At 37.4% G+C, this 15,309-nt stretch overlaps 1 protein-coding gene across 1 annotated transcript in view; it reads left to right on the forward strand.

Moving 5' to 3' along the window:
* Positions 1-2,760: 2,760 nt before the first annotated feature.
* Positions 2,761-15,309, forward strand: part of Col5a2 (collagen type V alpha 2 chain) — a 146,350-nt gene continuing 133,801 nt past the window's right edge. Inside the window, exon 1 of the mRNA XM_017798841.2 lies at positions 2,761-3,139. Within this exon, the coding sequence (XP_017654330.1) occupies positions 3,046-3,139 (94 nt within the window). The 5' untranslated portion in view covers positions 2,761-3,045. The remainder of the gene's footprint in view (positions 3,140-15,309) is intronic.

Consider the following 15,309-nt stretch of genomic DNA (forward strand, 5'->3'; position numbering starts at 1 on the left):
GCATACAGCACACACACACACACACACTCACACCTATATATCCTACACACAAAAAGATAAGCTATAGGTAAGGAGCAGGTGAGCAGGCTGTAGGAAATGTACTAAATTGGAGAAGAGATAGGGAAGCATAGGAGGGAGAGGTCATAATGTCCTGAAAGAGACTGAAGGAGTATTCTGACAGAGTGCTGAGGTAGATATCTTTTCTCCTGAGACTGGAACATGGGTGTCAACTGGGAAGAGGCAGGAAGCAGTGGTTACACTGACTTTGAAGTTCCACGTCACCGAAGAGGAATCTTCAAGTTACTAGCTGAGCAATCTTGAGTAAGTAAGCTTTTTTTGAATCATAAGTTTTACAAATAATTTGAGAAGAATAAGTAGCTTTCAAGGCCATTGTGGGAATTGGTAAAAATTCACTCAAATGTGTGACAGTGTGTGAACTGTGGGAATTGGGTCAGATTTCTGAGCTTCCTGCCCCTCTAGTGAGGGCTGGAATCTGCTCTCGAAGGACTATGCCACAGTGTAATCCTTTCCCTGGAATTCAGCTACATCTGTTAAACAGGCACACCTGGTCAACCCCTGCACGCGTTCTAGGCCTTTTCACATTGAAATGTAGGACCCTGATGCCAAACACTGAAGAAAAGCTCAAACTACAAAAAAATATTTCACTACTCATGACTTGACTACAGCAGATGGCAAAATCTCATGAGGAACCACTGTATGGATGCTGACTAATCTCAGCTCTTATGAAAATATTTGCTATGCCCTATTACACACAAGCTCCCGGTGTGATGGGAAGTAGTGGTTGAAACTGGCAGGGAAGGAGGGACTGGAGAGGGTGCATTGTGTTTTCAGTCTTTCCTATGGAAGTTATTTTCATAGTTAAATTTAAAAATGCTTATATCAATAGACATATAATTGTTATAAAGCAGGTGGTAGCTGGCCTGAGTGGGCACTGAGGGTTAGGTGTGCTCTCTGTGCTACAGATCCTGCAATCTCACCTTATCATTTTTGTACTTTCAGCCTGGAAATAGTTTGTGAGAACTGCAGATTCTCCACACACATCTCTTATCTCTGCACTTCAGTAAAGATTACGAGATGCCTTGAAAAGGTTGCCTATCTTTTTGTGTCAGGATGAAGCTGGTGTCTGAAATGGTCTCAGAGTAGAAGAAAACTGATAATATTAATAAGACTATTTTTTTTTCTATATTTGTTTATTTTTTAGTCATTTCCTTTGAACATTTAGCAAGAGTCTTGACATCTTGGCCTTTCTCAGATACTGCTCAAAGAATTAGCAGGAGTGTGATTTTTCTTCCTTACTTAGCCCCCTCATGAAATGTGAGTAAGGCAGCTGTGGGAAAAACAGTATGTTGGTGAGAGAAGAGCTTGGACTGAGGCAGGTCTCAGCGACAAATTATACTGAATGGTACAGGGCTGGAAAGTTGTTCTCTGGATGACTTGTCCAGAGTCTAGCTCAGTCCCTAAACTCAAAGGCTCTTGCATTTCTTCAGTTGAGGAAATTAAACAGTAATGCCTTATTTACCACATTTCATTTTAGACTCTTTTCTTTGAATTTATACTGGGCTTAATGCAAGCCATGCATCTTTATACATCTCACTTATATTTCTTTGTTTCATGTAAATGAATTTTCTCACACTTCATATGTTCCTTAAAGGTGATGAATGTGGCCTTTATTTATTGTGTGTCATCCTCTTTCCAGTGCTCAGTGTGGCTCAGGGAACCTGACTGGTGCTATAAACAGTTGAATCACCCACATTGCATGGGACATCCCTTCTGGTCCTAGAGGACTCAAGGTAGCAGCCATATTAGATTATTTAGAATGCTTTGAGGTCATTAAGATCGTGGCAAGCTCCATCCAGTGTGACATGAAGGTCATGATCATTGCTCTTAGTAGTTATGTTCAGGTAGGATTGCCATATTCTGTGGAAAGCTGGTTTAGGGTTAATAACACTGCCATCTATTTTCATGTAGCTCTTTGCAATTTGGGACGTAGTTAATAACATATTACTCATTTTAGTGTCACCAAAGCCTGCACACTGGTTAGGGCAAAGTCCTTCTTCCAAACAAGAAAATTGGAGTGCACAGAGATAAAGGGCTATGTGTAAGTTTACAAAATTGGTGAGTGGCAGATCTGGTGTTGGAACCCAGCCTTTCTGCATCCAAAAGCAGTGTGCTTCCCTCATGCTATACTGGCTTAATAGATTTTTTATACAAAATAAAATACTCTGTGACAAGGGGAAAGTACAGATGTGGATTTTTACGAGATGTGGAAATAACAATACAGAGTGTGATGTATCTCAAGTTCATTTGCCTAAAACAGCTTGCTTACCTGGCCTCTGTTCTGCTACTGCCCTTCCAGAGTATGGGAAAAGCAACGGAATGAGAAGTGGGGCAAGAATCCTCCCTCTGTAGTTAGAAGAAAGGGTTAAAAATGTGGCCCTTTAAAGGTTTAATGTAGAGACAGAAATTCTGAATTACTTAAATTAAAAAAAAAATCAGGCTAAAAGGCTATATATCCTCCCAAATGCCTTTTTTAGTGTCTCTGGAAAAATTAATGGGTGTGTGTCTGGGGGAAGGGTTAGGGAGGGGAAGACCAGACTTTTTCTTTCTTTAAAAAAACACTAAAGGAAAGAGAAATAAAAGTTTGTTTCTGTTGCTCAGCTCCATCTGTGTTTTAAAACCTACACGAAATAGGGAAAACTTAAGGCACAGAGGCGCGTGCTCTGATTTGGTTGTTTACCATCAATCAGACCGTTGCTTGGCAGACACTGGATGGTTATGAGCCTGAACAAGCTGAAAGGGGCAGGAAAAGAAGTGGAGGCAAGCATTCTTCCTATTTAAAGCTGCATCACTTGAAAAAAGTTTTCGCAGACTGTGCTGGAGCTGGTGCTGAAACAGGGGGTTTGCTGAGGCTGCCCCGGGGTTGGTGCTGAAACAAGAGCCCCCAGCGGACTTCATGGTGCTACAGTGACTTCAGACTCTACTCTTTACTCCCGGGAGGACCCACATGTCTCATATTTAGACATAATGGCAAACTGGGTGGCAGCAAGACCTCTCCTCATTTTCACTATTTTATTAGGGCAATGTGTCTCAATAAAAGCCCAGGAACAAGAAGAGAACGGTGAGTTTGCCTTTTGCTTTGCTTTTGGTGTTTATGGCTTGGTTTGGTAACTAGTGGAATGTTAAACTTCAGGATTCAGTGAAGAGGAGTCTCTGGTTTGAAGTTTGAGAAGGATCTATAGGATTTGCACCTGGGAAACAGCTTGGTTCGGTGGACAAGAGAGATGTCTGCAAATCCGGAGCTTCAGGGTCTGCCCTTGCAGAGTGGGCTGCTACCTTTCTGGAAGAGACAAAAATCAGATCAGTTCTTTTGCCTGTGAGAGTGGGAAGTTGAAAAGGAAAGAAGGGTGCTTAAAACGGAGCCCTGAAGGCACTTTTAGTTAGAGGAGGTCTGTTGTGTGGGCTGGAGCTTTCCGAGCAAGGCAAAACCGCTGCACAAGCTGGGCAGGGTGGAGTCTTTCCTGAACGAACTTCAGTCTTTGTTTAAAAAATCTCTGCAGCAACTCTGATAGCTCTGATTTTTCTTTGTCTATGCTCTTCATTCTTTTCTCTCCACAGACTCAGACTTCCCAACCCCCCAAATGTTTTCATTTGCGATCTTAAAACCGCTCTTCCTTACTGAAAGGGAGTCAAGTTTATTTCTCCATGACAGAGGCTGATAGAAGCCAGATTTCTTAAAGCTTGGTATTTTCCCACCCTACTGGCTGGATTATCAGGACAGTGGTGGTTCCCAGTTGGATGGCAGAAGGCAGGAAATCAGCACGCCTTATGTATAACTAACTCATTTGGCATGGAGTTATTTGCAAGAGCATTTTCCCTTAGATACACATTCTTCTTTCGTTTCCTTTTCAGGCAATTCTTGTTTGGTTACCGATTTTTTTTCCCCTATGTGATTTATATATGTTAGGGTTGGGTCGTATAGTTAAGCAAAACTGCACAGATGCTATAGAATATTTAAAAATATTTAAACTGGCTCCACTGATTCTTAAATCCTTACTTTAAGAGGGCTGAAATTTCAGACACAGACATGTACTCTTTTTAATAGGCCAATATCGATTTGAGTAACTGTTAGTGTTAAACTCTTAAAACTTAGCACACTTGTTAATCATTTCTATTATGGTCTTTCTTATCTTTATGCATTTATTATCTACCTGTCTGTGTTTTTCCTTTAAAGATGTTTACAAACTATATCCAGGCAGGACTGTAAGTTCTGAAAACCCTTAAAGAAGAAAAGAAGATTCTGGAGATGAATAGCCAGTCTGTCAGGAATCCCATAGAGGGGGCACTTTCTAAAATCTTGGAACTTTTAATGTCACTTTCTAAGGTTTGAAGAGTAAGGCAATTTATAAAAGGCAAAACCTCTTGAGTTTCTTCATAATGGCATGAAATGTATGTGTTGTTTGATGGAAAGGAAGTTAGTTAAATACAAAGAGGAAATTAGGAAAAGGGAAAGCAAACAGAAATTACAATAGAAACAGGAAATCTGATTCTAAAAGAATCTGCTCACTCCCCTTCCCCACCAACAGGGTGAACTTTAATGTAAAAATTTCAATACAGCTTTTGTTCGTCATGTATATCAAAAGTAGGCAGTTAACTTTTATAAAGTGTGGATATAATTGAATATATAAGTAAATGAAAGAAGTTTGAAGGCTTCTAAGATAGGCCATATACTGAAAGACTTAGAAGTCATTTTATTTATTTTGTGTCTGAACAATAAAATGTTATTTTCTTAATATTAATGTACAGGATGTGATAAATTAATAAACTATATCTTTATTTAAGGGATATAGGAAATGATTCAAGAATCTAGTATAGTCAGAGCTTCCTGCTGGCCATGTGTGTGCTGCTTTACGCTGATACTGTGTGGATGCTTGCAATACTTGATTTTCCTGTTCAAGCATGTCACAAGCTTAATAAAACCATCAGAATGTGGTACTTCCACGTAGCTTCTGAATTTGAGGAAGAGTAGCCTAGCGAAATCCTTCAGACTAAAGAAAAATCAAAAGGATATATGCCAAGAAAATATGATTTTGAAATTGTAACTATAACTAACATATACTGTAATAGTCCCTTTGTGTTCAAATATGTCTGCTTGGATTTGTTTTCTAGAAACCTGTCATATTATGTGAGTATGTACTTATAAGTTTTGTTTTTTCTTTTGTTAGTTTAAGATGTAGTTCTTTTTTGGACTGTGTGATGTAAAACACGAGTACAGTGCCAGCCCGACAGGAATACATATAGATGATAAGAGCCAAGTAAATAAAGATTTAGATATTTCTGGCCAAAAATAGAACTATTTTCACACTACAGTTTAAGAACTGATTTGATTTTTTAAAACTTTGTTAGAAACTAAAAAAGAAAGAGTTTGAGAGTTGGGGTTAGCTGAAAATGTAACTGAAAATCAGAGCCAAGATGCCAAAATCAGTTTTAAAGAGCTCTGCCTCTCTCTCTCTCTCTCTTCTCTCTCTCTCTCTTTCTCTCTTTCTCTTTTTCTCTCTCTTTCTCTGGTGTGTATTGTGTGTGTAGGGGTTTTTGGAATGTTCTACATTTGTTTTCTGTAAGAGAGAAAACTAGAATACTAGAGCATTTATAGTAAAATTTATATTCCTAAATAAAAATCTAAAGTCTAGGGAGCTGTGCACATTTTTTGTTATTCGAAGTAAACATTTTTAATCATAGGAAATAATCTTTGGTATGAATTTTCGTATTCAACACCATGTGGGCAATGGGGAGAAGAGAAGGTGCAGAAAAGTACCATTTTATTTTGAGGTACTTACTGCAAATGTCAGTGCTTCCAGAAGTCAGACAGATAACAAATGGGGAAGCAGGAGAGTTTTGTGTATCAGCAGGGGATGATGGGACTTGTGGAGAGATGAAAAAGATGCATGCCCACTTTAAGCTTTCAAAATTAACATTTTTCAGAAAGCATTGCATAAGCCAAATAAAATATGTCTGAGGGCCAAATGTAGCTCATGGACCATAAACTTGCAACACCCATGTTGCAACCCTGCACTGATATGTTGGTCCCAAGCCAACTTCTGATTAGTAAGAGAAACAGGGCTCACGGTCCTTTTAATATTATGGTCTCTTGCATTTTTATCATGTTACAGCTCTCATTTATCTTGCAAAAATACAAATGGGAAGATGTGTAATAGTTTAAAGAATTTGTATAATTTCAAAGGAGGCACAGAATATGTAATATGTAGCTTAGAGTATTTATATACATTAGTAGTTTCAAACTCATTACTATTAAAATAGGTACTGTGGATTATTTAGGTATCTAAGTTTTTCTTTTATAATGTTTCATATAGCAGAATGCAGTTTAAACCAAAAACACTTGTAACAGAAGCTTTTTTCTTATGAAAGAGAAGCTTCCAAGTAGACAGTGAAGTATGGGTATATATATAAAAAAAGTCAGGGACTCAAACTTTTTCTCTCTTTATTCTTTTATCCCTAGGGCATGGTCTTTGGCTTTACAGTCCTAGATGGCTGCCAGAGCTCCAGGTGTTACATGTACTTTCTAAGCACCAGGATAGAGAAGGAGAGAAAAAAACTGACTTTGCTCTTCTTAAATGGAAACATTTATGTCTTTAAACTATTTAATTTTACTTATGGTTGACCAGAAATTAGTTATATGGTCACACAAAGCTGTAAGGGAGGGTAGGAGATGTAGATTTTAAATGGGAGGTTCTGCTAAGCTGCTATACAAAATAGAGTTCTGTTATGGAGGACAAAGAAAGAATGCCTTCAGTGGATAAACAGAGTGACCAGATTCACTCTGGGTGTTGTTCATTTCTGAGTAGAGCTCAAAATCAAAAACACTGGCTTGCCTTCCTACTTTCCATCAATAAATATTACATCTATGCTGCTAACAACTTTTATAAAACACAGTGAAACTTTACTTTGAACAGTCTATCTCTCTATATGGGAGGTTATTTTGTATTAATGGCAGGTTGGTATCTGTCTCTACATGGGAAGTCATGCAGCACTTATAAACTTATGGGATGTAGGTACAGTGTTTTCTATGTGGGAAGTCATATGCTTATGAGAGGTTAGTACAGTCTGTATCTCTCTACATGGGAGGCTATGTAGTATGTATCAGAGGTTGATCAAGTTTGTCTCTCTTACATTGGTGGTTATGTAGTTCTTATGCCAGGTTGGTAGACTTTCTCTACATGGCAGTTCATATAGTACTTATGGGAGAGTGATATAGTTAATCTCTCTCTACACAGGAGGTTATGAAGTATATATCAGGGGTTGATAAAGTAAGTCTCTCTCTACATGGGATGTTAGGACATCCTTTATATTGACAAATACAGTGTGTGCTTCCATTATTTCTTAGCTTAGGTGGTAACCAGTCTGCTTTGATTACATTAAAATTTATCTGAAGACCTTGTTACTAATATGGATTTTAAGTTTCCTTCCTTTTAAAATACTTATTTATTTTCGAATTTTTGTTTTTGAGAATTTCATACATGAGAATTGTATTTGCATTATTTTCATCTTTTCCAGTCCCCCTCCAGCTCCTCCCATGTTCCCTCCAACTCCATCTCTATTCCATGCCTTCTTCTTTGAATATTATTGTTATATATACCTACATACATTATAAACACACCCCATTCCATATATATTCACACACACAAATATATATATAATGCACAGAGTAGATTTAGCGGTGCTTATGCATACCTGTGGTTAGGGATGCCCAATTGGGATTAGATAACCTCTCAAGGAGCTAGTTCCTGGAGGGAATTGATTCTTCCACCCTCAGCATCTATTGATTGGCTGTAGCTCTTTAACTTGAGAGAGACCCTGTGAAATTTCCCCCATCCATCTTGGCATGTGAACTGGTTTTGTCATTATGCAGATCTTGTTAGGCTAATATACTATAGAAATTTTCATGGGTACATCTCCCCTATCATGTCTAGAATGCATTAACTAGCAGTAGGTGCCTTATCCCTATGGCTCTTACATTCTTTCTGCCCCCTGTTTACAGATTAAACTTTACTTCTGAGACAGGGTCTCTCATTATAGTTGGAATTTACCATATTGGCTAGACTAGCTGGCCAGCAAGTCTCCTGTGTCTGCCTCCCCAGGGCTATGATCATAACCCAGTTTTTTATATGGGTGATGATAATCCTAATTCAGATTCTTGTGCTTGCATGGCAAGAACTTTAATAATAGAAGCATCTCCCTATTCCCTGAACATGTCATTACTGTAAAACTCATGCTTGGAAAGATCTAGAATCAGAATAATTAGAAAGATGCTGAAAATTTAGTTTTCCTTTAAATGTCTTTATTTAATAAATAATTTATTGAGAATTTCATACATGGATATAAGGTGTTTTGATCAAATCCAAGGCCATTCCCTAACCTCCAACTCCTCCCATATCTCCCTATCACTTTTTTCTGATAACTTCATGTACTCTTTCTTCTTTTTTGATTGATTTATTTATTTTTATGGGCTTCTGGCTACTCTAACATTCCCTCCTCTGAAGAGGTAACCCTAAAATATTTTAAGGATTAGCTACAAGCTCCCATATACTTTCGACATTTTTGACTTTGGAACAGAGGGTATTGCTAGGAGGCCCATGGACATTGTGAGTTTTAGCCAAGAAACTAACTACTTTCTTTGGGGTCTTTTTACCCTAATTGCTTAGGCAATTCCTACCTCCTTTTCTTATCACACCATCCTCTGATGAGGGTACCCAAATTGACAATAGGGAATCAGGATGCAGACTGCTCTGGATTCTTCCATGCTGAACAGGGATGCAGGGTGAAGCAATTGGAGTACTCCTTCAGTGCGTCTATCTAAAACACTCCCAAATTGCATAATTCTTATCTCTAGGGGGAAAAGAAAGTCCTTGAATCCTGAATAGGAGATGTGAAGGAGAAATAAAGGTATTATTATAAGTTCTAGATAGGGAACTAGAAAAAAGTCAGAACAGGGCAATTTTCAAATGTTCATATGAGAGTCCATTGGAGTTTCTTGATAAGGGCTTCAAAAGCATCCCTCTATTGGGTTCTTCCTCATTTTCTTTTGTCTTCCAAGGCTGGACTAGTTGGCTGGGAAGAGTGGCTGGATACTCAGGTGAGGGTCCAGTGACCCTGCTTGGCACTCCTTTAATGAATGAGCATAACCGTCAACACTCCCAGTTGTGACTATGTTTAGCGATCAGGCTCAGTGGAAGTCGTGATAATGGTAGTTATTTCATGTAGAAGGGACTGCTGTATGGAACAGGTGAAAGATGCTAGAAAGAACAGAGGAAAAAAAAACTGTATAAATAACTATTTAAATAGACTTAAGCCTAATGTCTGCAAAGTGTAATCCCTTGAACTCTTAAAAATATACTGATGACTTTAATTTTTGATTATACTTTCCTTTTGGGTGTTTAAGACCATACAGTTGGTCCAAATAAATCAGTTTATTTTTACATTTAAGGTCATTTGAGGATCTGTTCCTCAAGGGTCACATGGATTTGGGAGGAGCTCCTGGCTCCTTACTTTTACCAGTCAAAGGTCCTGCTTGACCATGTCTGGCTTCACTTGGAAGCATAAATGAGATGTTTCCTCTGAGTTGACCCTCCTCTTTGTAGACTGGACAGTGGTTCAAGTCCGTCTCATGGGGTCTTCATGGCCTCCTTGAACAGAGGACAGATGACTCACCATAGTTACAGGACATTTTGAGAGATGTTCCATAGTCCTCTGGAACTTAGTAAAACTTGGAGGACAAGGGGAAAAAACTGTTCTTTAAGTCCCTCTGACTACAATAGTATAGGCCTCAAACTATGGTTGTTAAACATCCAATAAGGTTAGTTTCGCCAGCTTGGTACTTTTAATTATCATGTTCTATGTAGATAAGGCTTGGGTTAAAAAAATATTCTCAGATAAACCTTGACTAGATATATATTTTGTTCCTTAAACTAGTTGACTAAACTAAACTATGACCATAGAAATTGTAAGATTATGTGTATATTATTTTTGTCTCATCCTTTATATATCATAACAAACCTAAACAGACCTCATCACTTGCTTAGGCTTTCTCATTTTTTTCTATTTTGGAAAATATCTCCATACCCATATCCTTTTTACATCTTTTACATTCTCATTTTCCTTTTTTTTTAAAATTATGAAATATAAAAGCATTAACAAATTTTCAATCTGTTGTGAGACTTCTTTTCCTGTGGATGCTAAGCAATGCTTATTCCCTTTTAATGTTTTAGTATCAAGCCAATGTTTGATTAAAGTAATACTGGGGAACTGAGATAACTGGGGGGTTGCTGAGGTGTATGTATGACCTGAGGGTATGCACAGTGGAAAGCCTTTACCCAGCATGGGTCATGCCTTCTCTTTCTAGCCTTCCCCAGGTTGTATATTTTAGCCCTCCCCAAATCCAGGAGGTCATGTGTGATTAGGGCCAAATTACATACAGTTGGCTGGGAGGAGTGACTGGATAATCCAGTGAAAGTCCAATGACCCTGCTTGGACCTCTTTTAATGAATGAGTAGAACCATCAACAAGCCCAATTGTGACAGTGTTTAGCAATCAGGCTCAGGTGAAGTCGTGATGATGGTAGTTATTGCATGTAGAAGGGACTGCTGTATAGATAGCATCATCTTATTAAAAGGACCTGGAATTTAAAAGGGTTTGGTGCTAGGATCCACATATGAGGGAGAGGATATGTCCTTTGTTTTTCTGAGTCTGTGTTACTTCACTTAGTATCACAGTTTCTAGAACCATCCATTTATCTGCAAATTTCATTATTCTACTTTCCTTACTGCTGAATAGAACTCCATTGTGTAAATATATCACATTTTTGTTAACCTCTCATCAGTTGAGGGGCGCTTAAGTTGCTTCCATCTCTTAGCTATTGTGATAAGACCAGCAACAAACATTGTTGTACAAGACCTTTGAGTATATGCCAAGGAATGGTATAACTGGGTCACATGGTAGGCTAATTTTTAGTTTTTTAAGAGTTCTCCACACTGTTTTCCACAGAGATTGCATGAGTTTGCAATCCCACCAGCAGTGAATGAACATTCCCCATTCTCTACATCCTTGCCAGCATTTGGTATCATTTGTTCTCTTGATCTTAGCCAGCCTGATTGGGGTAAGGTGATACCTTAGGGTGATTTTAATTTGCATTTCCCTAATTACTAATGATGTTGAACACTTTTTGAGATGTTTCTTAGCCAACTTTATTTCTTCCTTCGAGAACTCTCTGTTTAGATCTTTGGCCCATCTTTTCACTGGGTCATTTGGTTTCTCAATTCGTTGTGTTTTGAATTCTTTATATATTCTAGATGTTAAATCTCTGTGAGATGTGTCACTGGTGAAGATTTTCTTCCCATTCTGTGGGTTTTCTCTTCACATTTTTGATTGTTTTGTTTGCTGTACAGAAGATTTTTAGTTTAATGAGGTCCCAATAGTTGATTGATGACCTTAATTCCTGAGCAACTTCTGTCCGATTTTGAAAATCCTTTCCTACACCTATCTCTTGTAAGTTACTGCCAATATATTCTTCTAATAGTTTCAGGGTTTCCAGTTTCACATTGAGGTCTTTGATCCATTTGGAATTTTGTTCAAGGTGAAAGATAAGGATCTAGTTCCATTTTTATACAGGTGGAGATCCAGTTTTGCCATGACCATTTGTTGAAGATGCTGTCTTTCCTCCATTGTATGTTCTTGGTACCTTTGTCAAATTATCAGGTGGCTGAAAATTGCATGTACTTGGGTTTGGATCTTCAGTGATGTTCCATTGATCTATGTATCTATTTTTGTGCCAGTGCCATGCTTTTTTTTTATGACTATGGCTCTGTAATATACTTTAAGATCTGGTATAGTAATCTCCCCAACGTTGTTCTTTGTGCTCAGGGTTGCTTTGGCTATCTGGGGTCTTTTGTGCTTCCTTATGAATTTAAGGATAGTTTTTTCTAATTCTGTGAAGTATGTCATGGGGATTTTGATTGGGATTTTATTGAATCTAAATATTTCTTTTGGCAGGATGGCCATTTTAACAATATTAATTCTTCCAATCTATGAACTTGGGAGGTCCTTCCATATCTTGGTGTCTTCATCAGTCTCTTTCTTTACTGATTTAAAATTTACATTGTATAGATCTTTGGTGTCTTTGGTCAGATTTATTCCAATATATTTTACTTTTTTGCAGCAATTGTGAATGGGAACATTTCCCTGTATTCTTTCTCCAATTTCTTGTTATTGGTATATAGAAAGGCTACTGATTTTTGTAGATTGATTTTATAACCTGCCACTATACTGAAAGTGTTGACCAGTTCTAGGAGTTTTCTGGTGGAACTTTTGTGCTCTGTTAGGTATATTCTCATATCATCTGCAAAAAAAGTGATAGTTTGACCCTCTTCTCCAATTAGCTCTCCTTTTATTTCCTTCTCTTGTCTTATTGCTCTAGCTAGAGTTTCAAGCACTATTTTGAAAAGGAGTGAAGATGTGGATATCCTTGTCTGGTTCCTGATTTTAATGGGAATGCTTCCAGTTTTTCTCCATTTAGAATGCTGTTGGCTGTGGGTTTGTTGAATATAGCTTTAATTATGTTGAGGTATGTTCCCTCCAGTCCAGTTCCCTCTAGGACTTTGAACATAAATGTATGCTGAAATTTGTCAAAAGCCTTTTCTGCATCTATTGAGATGACATTGTGGTTTTTGTTTTTGAGTCCATTTACATGATTAATGATGTTTATTGACTTGCTTATATTGAAGCAGCCTTGCATCTCTGGGATAAAGCCTACTTGATCATGGTGAATGATCATTTTGATGTGTGTCTGTATGAGGTTTACATGTATTTTGTTGAGAATTTTTGCATCTATGTTCATTAAGGATATGGGTCTATAGATTTCTTTTTTGGTTGTGTCTTTACCTGGTTTGGGTATTAGAGTATGCTGGCTTCATAGAAGGAATTTTGGAGTTCTCCCTCTATTTCTATGGTTTTAAGTAATTTAAGTAGTATTGGTTGGAGGTCTTCTTTAAATGTCTGTTAGAATTCTCCTGTAAATCCATCTGGTCCTAGGCTTTTTTTAGTTGGGAGGCTTTGTATTATTGTTTCAATTTCTGTATATGTTATTGGCCTGTTTAAACTGTTGATCTCTTCCTGGTGTAACTTTGGTGGTTCCCATGATTTTAGATATCCATCCATTTCTTTTAGATTTTTCAGATTTAGTAGCATATAGGTTTTTAAAATATTACCTTATAATGGTCTGGATCATTTGGGTGTCTGTTGTGATCTTTCCACTTTCATCTCTGATTTTGTTGATTTGGATTTGCTCTTTCTTTCTTTTGGTTAATTGAGCTAAGGGTCTGTCTATCTTGTTTAGCTTTTCAAAGAACCAGGTCTTAGATTCATTGATTCTTTGTACTGTTTTATTTGTTTATATTTCTGTTCTGATTTTTGTTATTTCTTCTCTTCTGCTGGGTTTGTGTTTCACTTGTTCTTGCCTTTCCAGTGTCTTGAGTTGCAGTGTTAGATCATTTATTTGGGCTCTTTCTAATCTTTTAATGTAGGCAGTTAGAGCTATAAACTTCTCTGTTAGGACTGCTTTAATGTGTCCCAAAGTTTGTATTGTGTTGTATTGTCCTTTTTGTTGAATCCCAGGAATTCTTTTATTTCTTTCTTAATTTCTCCTTTGACCCACTCTTTGTTTAGGAGTGTATTGTTCAATCGCCATGAGTTTGTGTAATGACTAAGGCTTTTTTCAGTGTTGATTTTGAGCTTTATAGCATTGTGGTCTGATAGAATGCATGGAATTATTTCAAATTATTTTATATCTGTTGAGGTTTGTTTTGTGGCCCAGTATGTGGTCAATTTTTGAAAAAGTTCCATGAGGTGCTGAGTAGAAAGTGTATTCTTTGGTGTTTGGGTGGAATACTTGAAAGATATCTGTTAGGTCCTTTTGATATATGGTATCATTTAATTCAGATTTTTTTTGTTTATTCTTTGTCCAATTGACCTGTCTAATGGAGACAGTGGGGTATTGAAGTCCCCTACTATTAACCCCAACTAAGTTGAGGTTAAATTGTGTCTTAGAGTTCTGTAGTGTCGTTTTCATGAATTTGGGTGTACCAGAGTTTGGTGCATATATGTTAAGGATTGTAATATATTCTTGGTTAACTGTTCCTTTGATCAGAATGAAGTGACCCTCCTTATCCTTTCTTACTAGTTTTACTTTGAAGTCTATTTTGTCAGATATTAGAATTGCAACCACTGCTTGTTTCTTAGTGCCATTTGCTTGGAATATTCCTTTCCATCATTTTACCTTAAGGTAGTGCCTGTCCTTGCAGATGAGATGGGTTTCTTGCAGACAGCAAAGTGATGGATTTTGTTTCTTAATCCATTCACTTAACCTGTGTCTTTTGACTGGGGAGTTCAGTCCATTGATATTTAAGGTTATTATTGAAAGGTGTGCATTGGTTGTCATCATTTTGATTGCTCTTTGTGTTCTCTAATTTTGTGTGTTCTAGATTATACCTTTATTTTCTTTCATTGCCCCTGGGGTATAGTTATTTCTTTCTCTGCTTTCAGTATTGCTTCAAATATTCTTTGAAGGGCTTGTTTTGTGGACATGTATTCTTTCAGGCTATTCATGTCATGGAAGATTTTTCTTTCCTCCTCAGCTATAATAGACATTTTTATTGGGTAAAGTATTCTGGGCTGATGTCTATTGTCAGCTAGAACAGGAAATATCTTGGTCCAGCCTCTTCTGGCTTTCATAGTTGGCACTGATAAGTCAGCTGTAATTCTGATGGGCATTCCTTTGTATGTGACTTGTTTTTCTTTTGCTGCTTTCAGTATTCTCTCTGCATATTTTGTGTTTTTACTATGATATGTCGTAGGGAGTTTCTTTTCTGATCCTATTTGATCCTTTTCTGATCTTTTCTGATTCCTGTATTTGTGTGGGAATGTCTTTCCTTAATTTCGGAAAAATTCTCTTTTACAATCCTGTTTAAGATCTGGTCAACACCATTAACCTTAAATCCTTCTCTTTCCTCTATTCTTGTGATCCATAGATTTGTTTTTTTCATGGTGTCCCACATTTCTTGCATATTACATTACTGTGTTTAAAAAAAATTTCCATAATCTTTGGTTCAGTGTTCCAGTTCTTCAACTTTATCCTCCAGTATTGATATTCTGTTTTCCATTTCCTTTATTCTATGGGTGAGGCTTTCCCCTGTTGTTTCTAGTTGGCTTATTGAGTTTTGCACT

Source organism: Nannospalax galili, unplaced genomic scaffold (genome assembly GCF_000622305.1).
Source record: "Nannospalax galili isolate Female #2095 unplaced genomic scaffold, S.galili_v1.0 scaffold115, whole genome shotgun sequence".
Classification (NCBI taxonomy): domain Eukaryota; kingdom Metazoa; phylum Chordata; class Mammalia; order Rodentia; family Spalacidae; genus Nannospalax; species Nannospalax galili.